Below are 19093 nucleotides of genomic sequence, written 5' to 3'. Positions count from 1 at the left end.
GGCAAGTCTTTTGGAGAAATATTAGAATATAATGGTCAACATAAAGTACTAGATGTTAAGATATTGGGCAAATATTAAAAGAAATGGTCTACATCAAGTCATATAATAGTGAATAAATTACAACTTTCACAATTATAATGAAACAGTACCATACATGGCAATGATGAAAGTGTATAAATCTGAGGTCTGTTTTTTACACTGTTCCTGTATATGCAAATATAGTAAGTGCTTATTTATTTATGCTCCAGTTAAAAAGGCACAAGGGTAAAGTCAGTGTTCAAATTTAGTAACTAAAAGTTTTCAGAGATAACAATGCCATTACAGACTGCGACATTCTTTTCTATTTTATTACTTTTTCTGAATATGTCTTCTTATAAACATCTTTAAGCTTTTTATTGGCTGTATAGAGCATAAATCTCAAATAAAAGATATTTCATAGGACATTATTTTATTTTTTCTTAGATAAACTCTATCATAATGTGTTTGAAATACCACCGTTGACAGCACAATATTAGCTACTGCCATTACATGTAAAACCCAGTACATTAGTTTTCACAGTAAAGAGCAGTATGTCATAAATCTCTCTCTTAGCTACTTTGAATCGCACTCCACCTGGATTCATAGATGTTGTGCAACATAAGGACATCAAAATTTATATGAAGATGTAAAGAGCTGGACAAGCCCAGCTAAATCTTGTTATCTACTAGCCCTAAGGAGGGCTCTGGTCATTAAATCTATTAAACAATATCTGTGACATCGACAAAAAAAATCTTTCTTATGATATAGATGTAATTACACAGTACAATATTACTTTATATACTGTTGTTCACTCCCTGGATAATTCTTATTGATATGACATTAATACACACAAACTTATGCAAAATAGATACAGAAACAATAAACAGACACTGAAAAGGTTGTTTACTAACAGGATGTGTTAAGAAGGGTAAGGACATGGGGAAGAACTCATGAGTAAGACATGGATGGTACTTCCTTAAGTGGTTTCTTTTGGATAGTTCTGCTACAACTCTTGTAAAGTTTTAGTTATGAAATGATAAATAAAAGGGCAATTAAGATCAACCTAGGATGGAGAAAGAACCAAAAATAAAATATAGAATATAGATAGCTGTTGTGGATGTAAACATGTTTTTGTTTTGATCCCAGGTATAGGATATGGAACTGATTCAGATGATCCACAGCAGCAAACTATTTGCCTCATGTGGGCTCTGAGAGGGGATCTTTGCCAGCTGCAGATAGTTTAACTCTGAGGAATCTGGAGGGGGAATAAAGGCCAGAATCCAGAGAGTGTTGGGGCTCCGGAAAAGAAGACTTCTGGTGTTCACCCTTGATGCTCCTGGTTGCTGTTGACACCGTTGGATGAGAAGAAATTGGAGATATCCTGAAGTGAGGATTGGACTTGCCCCAAGGAACCTGACAATCCTAACCAGCAGGAAATAGCCAAAGAGAACTACACCCCATATCCCCACTAACCTCCTTTCTCTCCTACCTTGTATTGGAATATTGGAAGGGTTTGGAGTGTATAATGGAGGAAGAAGCATTAAGTAACATAAATAAAATAGAGTTTAAAAGTAATGCCTACAGATAGCAATTCAATCTCTGTCAATAAAATCAGAGGCCACGGAAGAGGATGGGGAAGGAAAGAACTACTCTAAAATGGTGTTGTGACTACACATTGGAGTGGTGAAGACAAGTGGTCTGTAAAACACTGCAGAAAATTAATTAAAACTTGGTGTTAGAATATCTCATAGTGATGAATTTGGTAAGCAAGATGTAGAGCTTTGATATAAGATATTGTGACAATAAAATACCAAATCTATATGGCAATTGCAGCAGCAGAGGGTTACAGTAATAAGGAGTTAAGGCTAGTAGAAAAGCAGATGTAAGGCTGTATTCAACTGCTGTGGAGAGAGGGACCTCTCTCCTAGCAGGACTCAAATCCAAATCAGGAGTATGGTTGAGACTCAACTAACTGGCAGACAACACCCCCACCCCACCGAGCCACTTCCCTGGTGGGAATCCATCACCTTGCTTCTGAAAAAAAAAAAAATTGGTCAAGGAAAGAGTGTCTCACTGGAGTCTCCCTGCTACAAGGTCACCTTAGGGGAGATACTGGAAAATACTATACTAATAGTTGCTGAGTACTCTTGGCCATCATGCATAATAGGCAGTCACTGCCATAGCTGTACCTGATGCAGGGGCTGGACCACAAAGCTGTAGTGTCTATGGGACCCAAGAACAATGCCTTTCTCCTGCAGCTTCTCTCCAGTGCCCTCTGCTGACAAGGCTTAACTCCATGTGGGCTGTGAAGAAAAATACAGGTAAAAACATTCAATCCATTTTAGAACTTAAGCAATGAGGAGTGGGATAGAGCTGGCAGACAATAAATTGTTAAATGAGGGGGCTGTTGGTGTTGTTGAGGAGGAGAATGGGGAAGAGATGAGGGAAAAAAAGATAGGGAAGGGAGGAAGACAAGAGAATGGGGAAGGAGAGAGAGAGAGGGAGGGGGAAGGAGGAAGAGAGAAGAAAAGAGAAGGACAGAGGTAGAGGAGCAGGAGGAGAAGGAAGGAGAAGCTGATGGAAGAGGGGAAAGAGGAAGAAAGGGGGATGGAAAAGGAAAAGCAGGGGGAGAAGGAGGAAAACTGGAAAAACAACTATTATAAAATGGTCCTGAAACCATCATAAATAAGTGCTGTGGAATACTTGCTCCCTACTGTGATAATATTTAGAGACTCAGCCTCATGAATGATTGTTTGTTTGCCTTATGAAAGAGGCTCCAGAGAGCTACTTCCCTTACTACCATGTGAAGACAGCTAGAAGGTGCCAGCTGTGAACCACAAGTGCATTTTGTCTGCTTATCATTGACTGACAACATGACAAGGCCAATTTCTGCTGAAACTGACATCTATGTAATATAATCTATACAGTATGAAGCATAAAACTGCCCCCACACAAACCCCCCCCCCAAGTGGCCATTCAACAGGTACTGACACCTATTTCTCCAAAACCTGTTTTCTTATTGCTAGAAAGTTCATTGCAGTTTCATATTAAAATCTTCCATTTGTAATTCCTGGCTTTTCTGTTTGCTCTAACTCTCAGAATCAATGTCTCTGTTGTTGACAGGACATAAACGTCCATTGAGCAAGGGAGGTATTTTCATTGCTCACATCATTCCTCAGACTATTCTTAATCTGATGGAAAATGTCACAGCTTCCTACTGTCACATTTAAACCATTCATAAAATCTGCACTGCAGAGCCCTGTTGATCTTCATTGACTTTTTGCTACAGTTAGACAGTCCCTGCCTATCTTAGTAGTCTTAGGCTAACGCCTCCTAAGCTAGGCTCCTCATATTGTGGGATATGCACAAATATGCTGAGTGTTTCCTACCTCATAACAAAACTAGTACACAGTGAAACTTTAGTAATGTTCATCAGTTCATCCGGCTGTGTTCAATAAAGAAATCTGAGTCCAAACCAGTGCAAGACTGACCTACTTTTCTCCATTTTGTCCAAATATTTTAGAACACTTGTTTTCCTGCAGCGTCACCTGCTTTAGGTCTGCTGACAGAGAACGTGTCTATTCAGCCAGAACCCAGTTTCGACTAATTTAATGAAATGAGGATCACAACTTTCAACTTAAGTTTGTTAGTTCTTTCACCGGTTCACCAAATAAATAAGTGCCAGCGTGGTGTGCAGGCCTCTTTATAAGAGATGTAGTGGGCAAGGGTTAGCTAAGACAATGTTCTGGCTTTCATGAAACTTCTTTTTCTTTTTCTGCTTCTTCTTCTTCTCTGCTTCTTCCTCTTCTTCTTCCTTTTCTTTTCCAAGACAAGGTTTCTCTGTATACCTTTGGCTGTCCTAAACTTGCTTTTGTAGACAAGGCTGGCCCTGAACTCACCGCGATATGCCTGCCTCTGCCTTCCAGAATGCTGGATTAAAGGCATGTGCTACCATATGTAGGGAACTTCATTTTCAACAGCAGAAAAAAAAATTATGATTTCACATAACAAACAGATCTGTCACAATAGTAAAAGCTGGCTTATTTTGCTGTATAGTTACAAAGAGAAACAATACTTTGGATAAGATAGTCCAGGATGATCTCTTTGAGAGAGGAGCATTTGAGTTAAGACTTCAAAAGCAAGAAAGTAGTCATGAAAATAAGCCAAGAACAAGTTTCAGGGGAATAGTAATCAATTTTTGAGAAGAAAACAACAAGGATGGAAAGAAGTGATACAGAGAGAGCATCTAATGTGGACAGAGAGGTAGGAAAGCACAGTAACACCAGACCAGATGGGGGCTTGCAGACCAAGTCAGGGAATTTGCATTTAATCCCAGTTGGACGAATTACATACTGTGGTTGTTCTATTAAAGGCATCATTGTGCTGGAAGAAGATGGGTTAAAAGTATGATACTGGCAAAAGTAGACGGCTGTTCAGGAGTTATGGTGGTGAGAATAAAAACAAATAAAAACTCAGAAAAAATATTTTGACATAAAGCAAAAATTTTGCAACGGTTTGTATATGGGACTGGAAAGAAAAAAGCCAACTAAAATTTTTGCTAAAGAAACTCACTGTATTTTCTGAATCATCTTATGAACAAAAAAGAAACTATAGAAAAATGATATTTGGCCTAGGCCAAAAGATATGTTTTAAACATGCAGGGTCAGGTGTTGACAGAGAAGGAAATGGAAGCACCCTGCAACTCTGCACTGGTGGGTGTCTAATCTATGTATCTTCTAGACACCACTGAGCTGCTTTGTGAAAACTCCAGCCCCCAAGATGGAAATGCATCTCTCTCTATCCCACAGCCTACACTCCCGAAGCCACTGCTCTCAGCAAAGAGCAGCTTTCCCTCTGCCAGACACTTCAGACCCCAGAGACCAAGGGCCACACACTGTTTCTCTTCCATTTTTGATCTGTGAGCCACTGCTAATAATTACATAAAATACTTTTACTATGCAGAGATTCTGTAAACAAAATGGCACCATTAAGTACCCAGATGTGGTGACGCGCCCCTGCTGTCCTGCCACTCACACCTGGGAAGGAAAAACAGGTAGAAAGATAAATCAGCCTGATCTCTGCAGGAAGTTCTCAGCCAGCCTGGACTGCATAGCGAGACTGTCTCAAAACAGCAATAATAAGCAATTAAATAGTCAAAAAGTACAATTAAAAACTCTTAAAGCCAAGTTTCTCTCTCTCTCTCTCACTCTCTCTCTCTCACACACACACACACACTCACACACCCTAAAGCCTTTCTGTTTTAATAATAGATGACCAGTGTTTGCTTCTTTATATTTGTTTTCTCCACTAATCTCTGAATCCAAGTCAATCTTCACCATCCAACCAGTTTGGCGACTAGAAAGACTCACTGGAAGTCAATTAGACACCTCCCCAGGCCCATCCTCCACAAGACTTCATGTTCTTATATGAAGAAAACTGCAGAGATCCACCGTTCGTTTTTGTGTGGAACAGAGCAACAGGGAGAAGCAGGAGGGAGGGAGCAGTTTTCTGAGACGGAAACAGCGGCAGCCAGGGCGTCATGAGATAAAGCGTTTGTAGCAAGCGCAGCAAGCATTCACCCTGTGCCTTAGTCTCTCCAGCTCTTCAGCTGCTTTTTTCTGAACCGTGTCACATACAGACTCAATAGCTTACGAGCCACAGGAGTTAGTTTCTGCTATTTCCGGAGACTGTGAAATCCAGCGTCAAAGTCCCTTCAGCTTCACTGTGCTGAGGTCCTCACAGCAGCCGTTTGCTCAAGAACCTGCAACTGAGGGTTCTTTAAGGCCTCTTTTGGAAAAGCATGAATTTTGTTCACAAAGGTTCTAATCCTATTGCTTAGCCTTTCCCAAAGGCCACATCTCCTAACACCCTCAACCTGAGGGTGAAGATTTTGGCAAGAGTTGGGAAAGGGGGAGAGATGATTCCTATTAAATCACTGTCTTCCTATTAAATCATATATATATATATATATACATATACACACATACACACACACATAGATACATTCATAAACACACAGAAATTTTCCTTTTTCTTTCTAAAAAATAAACATGAAACAACATAGTTCTTAGAATTAAAGAAACGCATTCAGATTCTCCCAGATCAAACATTGTTTGCTAAACACACACACACACACACACACACACACACACACACACAGAATAATGCAAGCTAGTGAGATCACTTAGTGAGTAGAGATGCTTACATCAGGATAGTGACCTGACTTAATTTCTTGAATTCTTAAAGAAAACCAAGTCCTAGCATTTGCCCACCGACCCCCATACACTCCCGCAAAGAGTGGCAAAATCATAAATCATGGATCATGAAGCCTGCAAACCACCTCCCAGCGGCCACTTAAGAGTACCACAAACACTTCTACCTCCCAGTGTCCTTCAGGACACTCTCGTGTACACAGGAATATTCAGCTAAGCCGTTCTCCATCTAGATTCCTCAAGTCACCAAGATGATGCCTGGCTCTTATTCCGTTCTGTATTTAGAATTAATGAAAAGTAGTCCGATGTAGAATTTACCCAGGAAAATCCAGTTTTGCATGTAGGCTGTGCATTTCAACACTGTACAATCTTAACTCTTATTCCTATTTTAACATAATAATCAATGAAGGGTCATGGTGTTTTAGAACTTCATTTAAGAAATCACACTCTTAATACTTTCATAACATAATAAGTATTTTATTTATTTGATATTTTTTACTAAATTTTATTTACAATTTCAATATAAGGATGGGCCATGTTCAGTTGATAGATTGCTTGCCTAGCATGCATAAAGTCCTAGGTTTGATACTCCATGAAAAATTTCAGTGTATCTATGAACGAATGCATATTCTCCACCACTCATGTTATGATTTTTCAAACCATTTATACCTATTTTCCAACCCACTTCACTGACTACAGAACAGATTCCATTTAATTTCAAATAGTAAATTCAGGCGTTGAAATCTCACAGTTCTGTGAGTACTTCATTCTACTTTATTGGTTATTAAATTAACTTTAAGTCTTTGCTTAGATTGTGTAGAGATTGCATAAGGAGTCATGACCAAATTGTGTACAATAACACTCCATCTTCAGGCTTGGCAGCACGCACCTCTACACATTGGGCCATTTTACTGGCTCTTGAGAAGTATCTTTCTACAATTCAAAGCTTATGTCATGTTTCTTTGTAAACTTGTCTGGTGATTCTGTTGTTTGGAAATGAGGCAAAACTCATGAGGGCCAAGCCCCATCAGACTTTGCAAACAGACTGTCTTCTGTTGTATCCTTCTGAGCTCTGATTTACTATATCGGCCACTCCACCTGCTCTCACATGCGTGTGCGCCTTTGAATGGCTCCTTCTCTGTGCCCAGGCTGAGCTTTCCCTGTGGTCTCTATTCTCCTCTTCTCCTAGAGTAACTGCTACATGCATCACTTCAGGGGTCACAAGAAGAAAAGGGGGAGTCATTTTAATAACAATTATTATACATAGCTATTATTTATTAAAATATAGTGCAGTGTCAGGAAATAAGACTCATTAATTCAATTTATATGTGAAAAAATAGTTCCAGGGAGTTTGAATAATGAACTTGTGTTTGAACAAATCAAAGAAAGAGGTATTTATATATTAATAAGTGAGTTTCAGTGTGTTTTGCAAAAAGCTAAGTACAAATTCATTAAGGCTAAAGACGTCGGGTATTTTCTAATTAATTATAGCTAATCTAGGCTTTCCTGTTGTATTATGTATTCTTATACAGGGATATTGGTTACTCAGTTATCACAAATTAACGATAAATGTGCACTTTTAATCTGTGGCTTTTAAAACTGGCATGCATTGAAAGGAGTTTGACAAATATTTGTTAAAAGGGAAGGTAGGACAAGTGTTTCTATAGAGATGATATTTTATTTCAATTTATACAGGGCGATTCATAGACTCAAGCATCTGTCTTAAAGGTCATGGCATGTGGAGATCAGTAACCAAGACATGCTGCTCCTCCTGATGGAAAAAGACAAATTGGCTGCTGATGCTCTGTTGCACTGCTGAATCTCTCTGCCTGCTGGTTTCACGGACTTGCTAGGGTGTGGTGATAGGCCCCTCCTTATACACAGTCTTAGTAAAGCTGACCTCAAATGATGTGTGGACTTCTTCATCATTGAGAAACTTTATTTCACCCAACCTATCCTACTGACACTGCTGAGGAGGAATACACTTTCAGAAAGCTGAAAACCCAAATAAAATGTGCTTCTGCATTTGTGTTACAGAGTAAGTGTATTACTGAGTGTTGACAATAAAACTCTAAATTATCTGTCTTAATATCTACTAAACTGCTTCCCAGAACTTTGAAAGAGATTTACAAGGATCATGCTTAGCTCTGTAAAGTTCTATGAAAGAACTACAAGGAGATAATAAATTATCATTTTATATATATTACATACATATATATGGTTAAGGAAAAGGGTTGGAATTAAGCAACTGAAGGAAACAAGAGTGTTTTGACAAAAATAACAGATTTCAGATTCTGAAATACAATTCAGCATGTGTGATTAGAAAACACTAAGTGTGTGTGTGTGTGCGTGCACACGCGTGTTTTTTGTCTTTTAATGTGAGAGATCTAACTCAGTTCCTCATGTTTGCTTGAAAATAACTTTAAGACTAAGCCACCTCACTACCCCCCAATAAATACTTGATAAACAAAGGAAAGTTGGAAGACTACCATGCTATTTGGCAATTAATTTGGATCCAAGTTAATTATTTTATCCAAACTAGAGAGAAACCATCATTCAATATTGTGACATGAATGTTATAAATGTCTGTTACCGGCACATCTTTGGAACTTCAGCTGCGCTAGGATTACTGTTTTGCTAATTTGACTTTCTAGAGCAAGACTAAAATTCCTACTGGTGATGAAATATAGATACAAAGTCATACTGAGTATTCTGGAGGAAAGTCTCTTCTGCTGAAACTCAAAACTGGGCGCCACAGTTCCCCATGCATAATGAGTCACTGGAAAGCAATCTGAAGCTGGGATGCTTTGCATAAAATGATTAATGACAGGATTTCAATTATCATCATTCACTCTCCTATTTTTTCCACTTACATTTATTTAATCCCTTTAGAGCCCCTTCCCTCCTCTCCTCCCAGATCTACCCTCAAGCTCCCACCCACCTCCATGCCCCCTGTTCTTCTCAGAGAAGGGAATACCCCCAAGAGGTACCCACCCACCCTGGCACTTCAAATCCCAAGCACATCCTCTCCCACTGGGGCCTGACAAGGAAACCCAACTAAGGGAAAGGGATCTAAAGGCAAGCTACAGAGTCAGAGACAGCCCCTACTCCCAATGTTAGGGGGCCCACACTACATGTTGAGCTAGCTTCATATCTGCTACATACGTGTAGGGCCTAGGTGCAGCCCATGCATGCTCTTTCATTGGTGATTCAGTCTCTGTGAGCCCCCATGGGCTCAGCTTAGTTTACTCTGTAGGTCTTCTTGTGGTATCCTCAACGCCTCCGGCTCCCTCTATCCTTCCTCCCACTCTTCCACAAGACTCCCTGAGCTCTGCCTATTGTTTGGCTGAGGGTCTCTGCATCTGTTTCCATCAGCTGCTGAATGAAGCCTCTCAGAAGATAGTCATACTAGGATCATTTTTTGCAAGCATAACAGAGTACTATTAATAGTGTCTGGGATTGGCTCTCTCCAATGTCTTGTAGACAAGACAAGTTTTGGGTCAAGGGATTTATGGGTGGGTTTGGTGTCCCCTTCCCTCCACTGGAAGTCCCACCTGGCTACAGGAGGTGTTGAATTCAGGCTCCTTTACATGCTGCAGGAGTCTTAGCTAAGGTTGCCCCCATGGACTCCTGGGAGTCTCTCCTGTCCCATAGATGCCTACTCCAGTGATTTCTATTCTCCCTCCCTGTCCAAACCTGAACCCATCCCCCATGCTCTTCTAACACCTGATCCCCACCCCTCTCCCACCCAACGCCCTCCTCCATCTAGCTCAGATGTTTATTTTCTTTTCTGTTCTGAGTGAGATTCAGGATCCTCCCTTGTGCCCTCCTTGGCCTCTTTGGATCTCTGGATTGTAGCATGTTTATCCTGTACATTATGGCTAATATCCACTATAAGTGTGTACATATCATGTGTGTCTTTCTGGCTGGATTGCCTCACTCAGGATGATCTCTTCTAGTTCCATCTATTTGTCTGCAAATCTCATGATTTCCTTGTTTTTAATAGTATTCCATTGTGTAAATATGCTATATTTTCTCTATCTATTCTTCAGTTGAGAGACATCTAGGCTGTTTCCAGTTTCTGGCTATTATGAATAAAGCTGCTATGAACATAACTGAGCAAGTGTCCTTTTAGAATGGTGGAACATCTTTTGGGTATATGCCCAAGATTGGTGTAGCTGGGTCTTGAAGTAGATCTATTTAAATTTTTCTGAGAAACTTCCAGATTGATTTCCACAGTGGTTGTACAATTTTGCACTCTCACTAGCAATGGAGGAGGGTTTCCCTTTCTCCACATCCTCTACAGCATGTGTTGTCACTTGAGTTTTTCATCTCAGCCATTCTGATGGGTGTAAGATGGAATCTCAGAATTGTTTTGATTTGTATTTCCCTATTGTTGAACATTTCTTTTTCTATAATTCTTTTTCTTTCTCAAGTGGTCCATAAAATATGTAAATACTCTCCAAATAATAAAGTATAATAAATATAGAAAAAAATTATTTCCTTTCTGTTTGATATATGTGTCTGGCATATGAAGTCTGTGTAATTCTCTTGGCATAATAACTTTCATGTCAGAATTCTGAGCATAATAAGAGATTCATTTAATTCCAACTTAGTCATTTGTTGTTGTTCACCAGGGATTACAAAATAATTACAGGTTATCGAGAGTCATATAAAATGAAAGATGGTCATAGATTGGGAAACCCTTCTGCTAAGGTTACAGTCCACCATGACTGGAACACCCTGAGCTTGGCACAAAGTGGGGGACTCCTTTGTCAGAGGGGCTCCCTCTTCTCTGCCTGGGGAGCCTGGAACCTCAGGAATGTCACATTGCTCTTGGTAAAATTACAAGCTCAACCTCCTTTCTCCAGATAAGAACCCACTCAGTAAGCACCCAAGATCCTGGCATGCCTCTCCAAGCAAGCAAGACGTTCCAGTACCTTAAATTCCAACCAAAGATGTATACCCACCCTGGATTCCCTTCCCCCTCCCCAAAGTTCCATATAACCCTCGTTCAGCCCGAATAAAGTTAAACTGCCTCGTTGAAGCTGGGCCTGGAAGTCTGTCATTTCCATTGTACTTGTGGGCCATCTGGACCCCGCCCAGCCCACCCCGTTCATTGTTCCTGCTCCCTTCGCCCTCGTGGACCTGTCTGCCAACAATCCACAGGAAAATGGAGGGTCACAGTCATACAAAGACACAGATATACACATCTTCCTTAAAATCATTTCTGAGTTTTATGTCTTTATAGTATTCTATTGCTTAAGAAGTGGTATCAATAAAAAAATGCTTACACAAGGATCACTATATAGGCAATGTTTTATATGAATATTTTTTCCTCTGGCTGATTGAATACACTGCTGTGAAGTCTATGGGTGAGGAACCCACTTTTCATATGTGTATATGAAATACATATATTTTTATATATGTATATATGAAATACATATATATGAAATACATATATGAAAAAATATATTACTAAATAACTGGAACTGTCATTAGTAGTTCTACTATTCAGCCTTACAAGGTAGGTAGTTCATAGGGCACTTTAGTGACTATGACGTTTAAATCTTTCCTCACAGCTGTCACGTAGCCTGCGTTCTGGGAAGCTGTACTATTGGGTAAATAGCTTTTATTCCATCTATTTAAAGGGATATGATGTTACAATGGAAAAATCATGTCACAATAAAGATGAAATTAGAAAATGATGAGATATGAATCTAAAATTCCAGGCAGGAAATCTGATTTTCACACCTTCATGAAGCCTGTGGGAAAACCTCTTCACAGAAACAGAGGCATGGCAGACACCCTTGGTACTGAGGAAGGAGACTGGCGTCTCAGAGAAGAAACGCTGTTTTACACTGCCGTTGCAATGTGGCATTGTCATCTACAAATTTCAGGCTCGAGCATTCCACAGTGGAGCCAAAGAAGAAGAAAAACTAGTGTGTTTGGCACTCAGATTTCCTACATGTGGGATCAAAACAAAAACATGTTTACACCGACAACATGCATGTGTGTGCATGCTTCTGTGTCTGAGTGTGCATGTGTGTCTGTGTATGTACATGCACGTGTGTGAGTGTGTGCATTCGTGTGCATGTATCTGTGCATGTGTTTGTATGTATTTGTGTGCATGTGTGCATGTGTCTTCTTGTGTGTGTGAGAATGTATCTGTTCATGTGTATTTGCATGGTACATGTGTATGAGTATGTGTGAGTGTATGTGTTTTCTTGTTTTGTTAATATTATTTGTTTGCTAATATTATTTTTGTTTAGTAGTTGAGTTCTTTTTGTTGTTTTATTTCCTTAAGAATGACACTTAGATTTATATTAAAACTTTAATAAATAAATGCCTTTAGTATGAGACTTGATTGTTAATATATTTTTATTTTGTTTCCACCCATTTATTCTCAATTACCTTTCTAATCCCATAAAATAAAATCCATTGTAATGATTTATTTGCCATAGAACAAAAGCATTAACCTCCCATCTTATTTGGAATAAATACTCAGCACTTATCTAGAAAGCCAACAACCAATTAAAGATTTATTTTTTTAATTTTATTTTTTTATCAGTTACATTTTATTAACTCTGTATCCCAGCTGTATCCCGCTCCCTCATTCCCTCCCAATTCCACCCTCCCTTCCTCATCTCCTCCGTGTCAAGTCCACTGATAGGGGGTACCTCCTCCCCATTCATCCGATCCTGTTTTATCAGGTATCTTCAGGACTGGCTGCAAAGCCCTCCTCTGTGGCCTAACAGGACTGCTCCTCCCTTGGGGGGTGGGGAGGTCAAAGAGCCAGTCATTGAGTTCCTGTTAGAAATAGTCCTTGCTCCCCTCACTATGGGAAACCAATTGGTTACTGAGCTACCACAGGCTACATCTGAGTGGAGGTTCTAGGTTATATCCATACATGGTCCTTGGTTGAATGTCAGTCTCAGAAAAGACCCTGTGCCCAGATATATTTGGTCCTTGTGGAGCTCCTATCCTTTCCCCATCATACTAACTCCCCTTCTTTCCTATGATTCCCTGTACTCTGCCAAAGGTTTGGTCATGAGTTTTTGTATCTGCTTTGAAAACACTGCTAGTAAGAGTCTTTCAAATGCGCTCAGTAGACTCCTGTCATACGTTCAATACACATCCCATCTGTCTAAAGATTTATTTTTAACTATAGTCAGAGTGATTTTAAAACCACTGTACTCAAACAAGAGTGGAATATATCAAGATCAAAAGAGAACAGAAATATTGTAAACATTAGAATTGTAGAAAGAAAAACATAAAATCAATCCAAATGGCCTCATATTCTTTCAAGAATAAGGGAGTGAAGACAGCAAAAGAGAAAAAAAAAAGTTAGCTAGAGAATCAAACTCCAAACAATATTCTAAGAGACATCTAGAAATGTTGTCTGTTTTCTGAACAGTTCTCCTGACACTGCTAAGGGACTAGAGATGAACTGAACCTCTTTTCCCTGTCTTTCAGGTTGTTTTTCTACAGCTTCTTCTATGTGTTCCTTCTGCAGACTTTTTTTCCTATTCAGTTTGGTTAGGGCTGGGGAGAAAACTCAGGCTAAAAATGGCCAATGTGAAAATGGTGATAAAATTTTGCATTTTTTACAAAGCTTTGTTTCTTTGTGAATGTCATGCCACAACATGTGTCTGGTTAGCCACATGCTCAAATAGGACTAGGTCAGCAGTTCCCAAAGTGTGTTCTTCAGACTAGCAGTGTGATGCCCTCGTCTGAAAGCCCGTTACAAAATAAATTCCCTCCTACAAGCCAGAGTTACCAAACCAGCCAGTGTGGCTGCTCACAGCCATCTGATTGCGGAAAACACCTGTGCCCAGGGAATACACACCGACATGCAAGGCTGTGTGGCAGTCCCTCTGTGTCAGTCGCAGAAACGTCATCCTAACGCCACTGTCTTTCCTGCTCCTACAAGCTGAATTATGACCCTCCAAATGTCACGCATGCTAGTTGCTTTTGTCAGGATCATTCTAAAGTGACTAAGGTCAAAAAGATAACTAAAATGAATCGTACTCAAGTTTGACCGCTTCTGTCTCCCCAAAGGAGGACAGAGACATAGAAACCCACAGAGGGATGATTGTATGAAGACAAAGGGAAAAGACACATCTACAAGGCAAGGAAACAGACGCTGACCATAACCTGACCTTTCAAGCTCCCAGAAAGGTTTGGAAAAAGGACTTGCTAGCATCACTGACTTCATCTGTGACATTTTGCTTCAACAGATCCAGCAAGCTACCACCCTCCTGTCTCACTGTGAACCGTGTGACGCTCTGCAGAGTTAATCCCAGCAGACATCTGGCAAAAGGAATATGGAATCCTGGGGGGACCAGGAAGCTGTGTGATGGAGGAGCCAGCCTGGGGCAGGAATGAGTTTGACTCATGTTCAAACCCCAAAGATCTTGTCTTGAGACTGGCAGGACTAGGACTGTTCCCTCCCTGCCCTGGGCCTGGTGCACACATCCTTATGGGCCCCACCTCTGTCACCCTTGAGGTGGTCATTTGCCTGGCAGACAGTACAGGTTAAACTTCCTCTCTCCTTAGAAGATCATGTCCAACAAGCACCTGGAATTCCTCTTCTTGTAAATAAGGCATTCCCTGGCCAATGAAGTACACTCACCCCAAAGGCCTCCACCCGCTCCCCAAAGGTTTCAATAGCCTTTGTTCCCCCCCCCATCTAAAGGAGCAGTTTCACTGAAGCTGTCTCCTAAGAAACATTTCCTGTGTACTCACCACCACTTAAGGTCTCCATCCCCGGGAAGTTCCTGCCTTCCTCCCCCTCCCAGGATCCATGCTTGTGATCATGAACAGTCACTCCATTATGGGTACAACCGGCAGAATCCCATACAATTATCTTCTAGTCTAGAAAACTGATGGTAGGTCATATTCCCATATTTTTTTTCTTTTTTCTTTTGTCTCATGATCTAGTATTTTCCAGTCTGAATCAATAACAAGCCAGTAACTTAAGTTTCAGTTCTTCAAGAAGCCTATAGGGAGATTGCTCAGTGCTTAAAGCATTTGATATACAGGCATTAATAATAGAATTATGATCCTCAGAACTCATGGAAATGTCAGGCAGCCATTGTGTCTCCCCTGTAATTCTTACCCTGCAAGATGAAGACAAGAAATTCTCTGAACCAACTATCTAAACTAACTGAACTGGTGAGCCCGGATTCAGTTCAAAGACCCTGCCACAAAGAATAAAGTGGAGAAGGCAGTAAAAAGTCTCCTGACCTCAATCTTGGACCTCTACATAAATGCATTCACGTATGTTACCCACACAAATGTGATTCTGCACACACACGTGTGTGCACATGCACACCCTACTTGGAAGAAACAAAAAGCCTAATGGAAATCCCAAGGTAAGACATTCTTTAAAGAATATAACTGAATTTTTATAAGATGTGATTTTTTTTTTACATTTTGATACCATTATATAAGATGAACATACCATAATTTAAACAATTTTCATAATTTTAAAAATTTTAAATTTTCTTTTCCTTAGAGGTTATAAGTTTCTCAAGACTGAAAACAATGATTCCTAGATGTTTTCATGCCTAAACTAAAAAACCAAATCAAACAGTTAAGTGATTTTTGTTTAAATGCTTTCAGGGATTTATTTTTCCTATGTTGAAATCATTGGTGCTGCCCACCAGTCATTTCTGAGCTGTGGGGTATCTTGTCGCAGCCTTATCTGTTCCTGTTGAGACCAGAAGGCCAGCATCACTTGCTCTAACCAGAGATCATCTCTGGTGGTGAAGATCATCTCTCCAACCCTTCTACCCTCCTCCTCCTTCTAGCATGAGCATCAGCATGTAATCGTGGTTAATTCATGTTTGAGTTCTGAGCCCAGTGACCACACTGCTGACTTGACAGGAGCCACAAGGAACAAACCTTTGTGAGGATTCTGGCACTGACGTTTGAGGCTGTTGGACATGATGGACATCTGTGGACTACTTGCCTATACTGACTCCACCAGATTTTTGCATCCATGGGATCTGAGCTATGGTGTGCCTAGGGAAAGGGAGGCTCAGCTAAAAGAACCACAATATTCTGTCTCAGAAGAGTGGGCAGGGAAGGAGTAACAAAAGCATGAAAAGTGCAAATTGAAGTTCTTCCCACCCAAAAATTCCCTTTCAAGTGGCCCACATTTGTATGACTTCCTAAAGCTAATCTCTCATGGTAAATATCAATTCATGCTCATCATAAAACCAATTGAAGTTTCAAACTAGCGAAAGCTTTTAAATAGCATGCAGTCCATACTAATGAAAGTGACAGTATCTACATGTCTTTATCATTTACACGTTTACTACAAGTATGAAGAATGTAAAATACATGTGTTCACATAAAAAAACCCACTCACTTCCTCTCCAATTAAAATGTGTCAGTAATGGTTTGAAGTCCAACACTATTTACCAGGAAGTAAATGTTTCTCAAAACCAGGTAAAGAATTAAGAAAATGTACACTCTCATTTTCATATTCTGATCCTAAAAAACAGCTCATTTGTAGTTTTTAGTGGTATACAGTGACACAGTGAAATAACTGTCCACAAAATCTCATTCTACATATTTATTCATGTCCTAACCTCACATTAGGCACAAAAACAAGGCAGGATTGCCTTCAAAGTCTGAACTTGAAATGAGAAAACTTTTTGTCACAGAACAGAAATCCATTTATGGGTGTTAACATCTAAAAAGTTTCTATTTCACAGATAGAAGCAACATTCTATCTAAAATATTTCTATAGACTACTTAAACCCACCAGCAATGGTAGGTGGCATGGTTTTGGGTGGTACCCACAGCTAATTACAATTCAGTATTCTCTCTGTATATGCCATCCTTGAAAAAACTCGATATGTGCTTCATCTTATTTACATAAAACACTCACAAAGACTTCACAAAGGTCTGACATGTTTAATGTTTGTTTGCCTATTAAGATCGTAATTCCCCAGAAACTCACTGTTTGGATAGTATGTGAAGTTGCATGGCCAGTAGTTTTCTTCATGCAACAGACTATAAATGTCAAAACGGAGCTTAAACACTCACATTGGTGAGCTTGTTGAAACTATTTCTACTATTTATTATGTCAAATAAGAACAAACACATTTTTACTTGGGTCTGTGGAAGCTATCAGCGAATGCTTCCTCTATTACTCATTACATCATAAACTGCTAAGCTGTATACAACATCTACAATGACAAACAGGTATAATACGGAACGTTTTTCAATTTTTGACATTTATACTGGGGGTTTAGCCTTAGCTCAAGATCGGTTAAATTGCCGTAAAAGTATGCTCAGGTAGTACGGATAAATCTTCCAGAATACGTACAGAGTGGAGGCTTGCCCCTACTACAGGGTGGTGTTACAAGATGGTCTCACTGTAGACACACAAGGCCAAGGTGACATCATGGCAATAGAGGAACAATTCCATCTGCATTAGAGCCCACAGGGAGAGTGCTGGGTTCTCGGGAAGCAGTCCCTTCTCAGTCCCTTCTCAGTCCCTTCTCAGTTGAAATGCATGGTGTTGTTCATTGCAGAAGTTTACCAACCATAGCTAGGAAAGACAGAGACTTGGTTCTTCATGCTACAGCTCACAGGAGCCCAACACTTTATCACCGAGGGAAATAATTATCTTCTCTGAAAGTAAGTGAACCTTCCAAAAGCTTTTTTCTGAGCTTTAAGTGCTCTTGAAATTAAAAATGATAACATTTATGTAATATAAGAGTAATCACAAATTGTAATAGCTTTTTACAATCATATGCATTATGCATACATGCACATACATAATCACAAATTCATACACACTCAGATGCATACACACATGAACACACATACATACATGTATACATATGTACACCACAATAACTAACATGTTAGTTAGCTGTCAGTTTAAATTTAAGTGGTGCAAAACTTTTACAACTCCATGCCCAACTTATACCAGGATATTTTTGTCTATTCCCTGACATAGTCTCTGCTTAAGAATCTATTGTATGATTGATTACTTGTTGTCTTTAAGATTATCTCATGATAGTGAATATTTTTTTTAGATTCACTACAAATAAAGAAAATTATTTGTAATGAATTGTAAGGCTATTTGCTTAACTTCTTTTAATTTACTCATGAAAATTTACCAAAATCAGTAATCATATGTAATGTAAACTACCAATCAAAAACAGAAGGTTATGAAGATACTAATTTAAGTTTATTGAATTCTTAGAGTTCCCAGAATTCAAAATCATTTTCACAGATATCAACAATTTTTAGCGGCTGGAGTGATAGCTCAGCAGATAAGAACATTGATTGATCTTTCAGAGAACCTGGGTTCAATTCCCAGCACCCACATGGCAACTTACAACCATCTGTCACTACAGTCCCAGGGATCTGATGCCCTTTTCTGGTTTCAGTAGGTCCCAGGAAGATACATGATACACAGAAATACATTCAGGCAAAACACCCATATACAATGCAAAAAAAATAGTAATAACTTTTAAATAAACACAAATTTGATGAAAGCAAGGACTTTTTGAATATGAAAATGTATATCTTTATAAAATATAGATCTAGCCATAGTCACTGATGGACCTAAAATATTTAGAATGATTACTGAAATTGAAAATCTTTGTGTTAAATTATACAAGAGAGCAAAAGAGAAATGTGAATTAAGATTGGGAAACTTGGGGACAGAATCTTGTCCTTTGGTCTCTGGCTAAAACAACAGGTCCCCAACTCCTGGCTAACTTCAGATCTTTCCCAACCTCACTGATAGTTAATAAATTTTTTAAAATGTGGTCCAACAGATTTAGTGAAACTGCCATCAACAGAACTCCCTTGTGCCTGTGTGTGTAAGG

At 39.5% G+C, this 19093-nt stretch overlaps 1 protein-coding gene across 1 annotated transcript in view; it reads right to left on the bottom strand.

The window, feature by feature from the left end:
* Positions 1–17301: 17301 nt before the first annotated feature.
* Ptgfr (prostaglandin F receptor) overlaps positions 17302–19093 on the bottom strand; it is a 36987-nt gene continuing 35195 nt past the window's right edge. The window contains exon 4 of the mRNA XM_060392501.1: positions 17302–17799. Coding sequence (XP_060248484.1) covers positions 17787–17799 — 13 coding nt within the window. The 3' untranslated portion in view covers positions 17302–17786. The remainder of the gene's footprint in view (positions 17800–19093) is intronic.

Source organism: Meriones unguiculatus, chromosome 10, assembly GCF_030254825.1.
Source record: "Meriones unguiculatus strain TT.TT164.6M chromosome 10, Bangor_MerUng_6.1, whole genome shotgun sequence".
NCBI lineage: Eukaryota > Metazoa > Chordata > Mammalia > Rodentia > Muridae > Meriones > Meriones unguiculatus.
The sequence above is the reverse complement of the archived record's forward strand: the minus strand, read 5'-3'. Positions and strand labels throughout refer to the sequence as shown.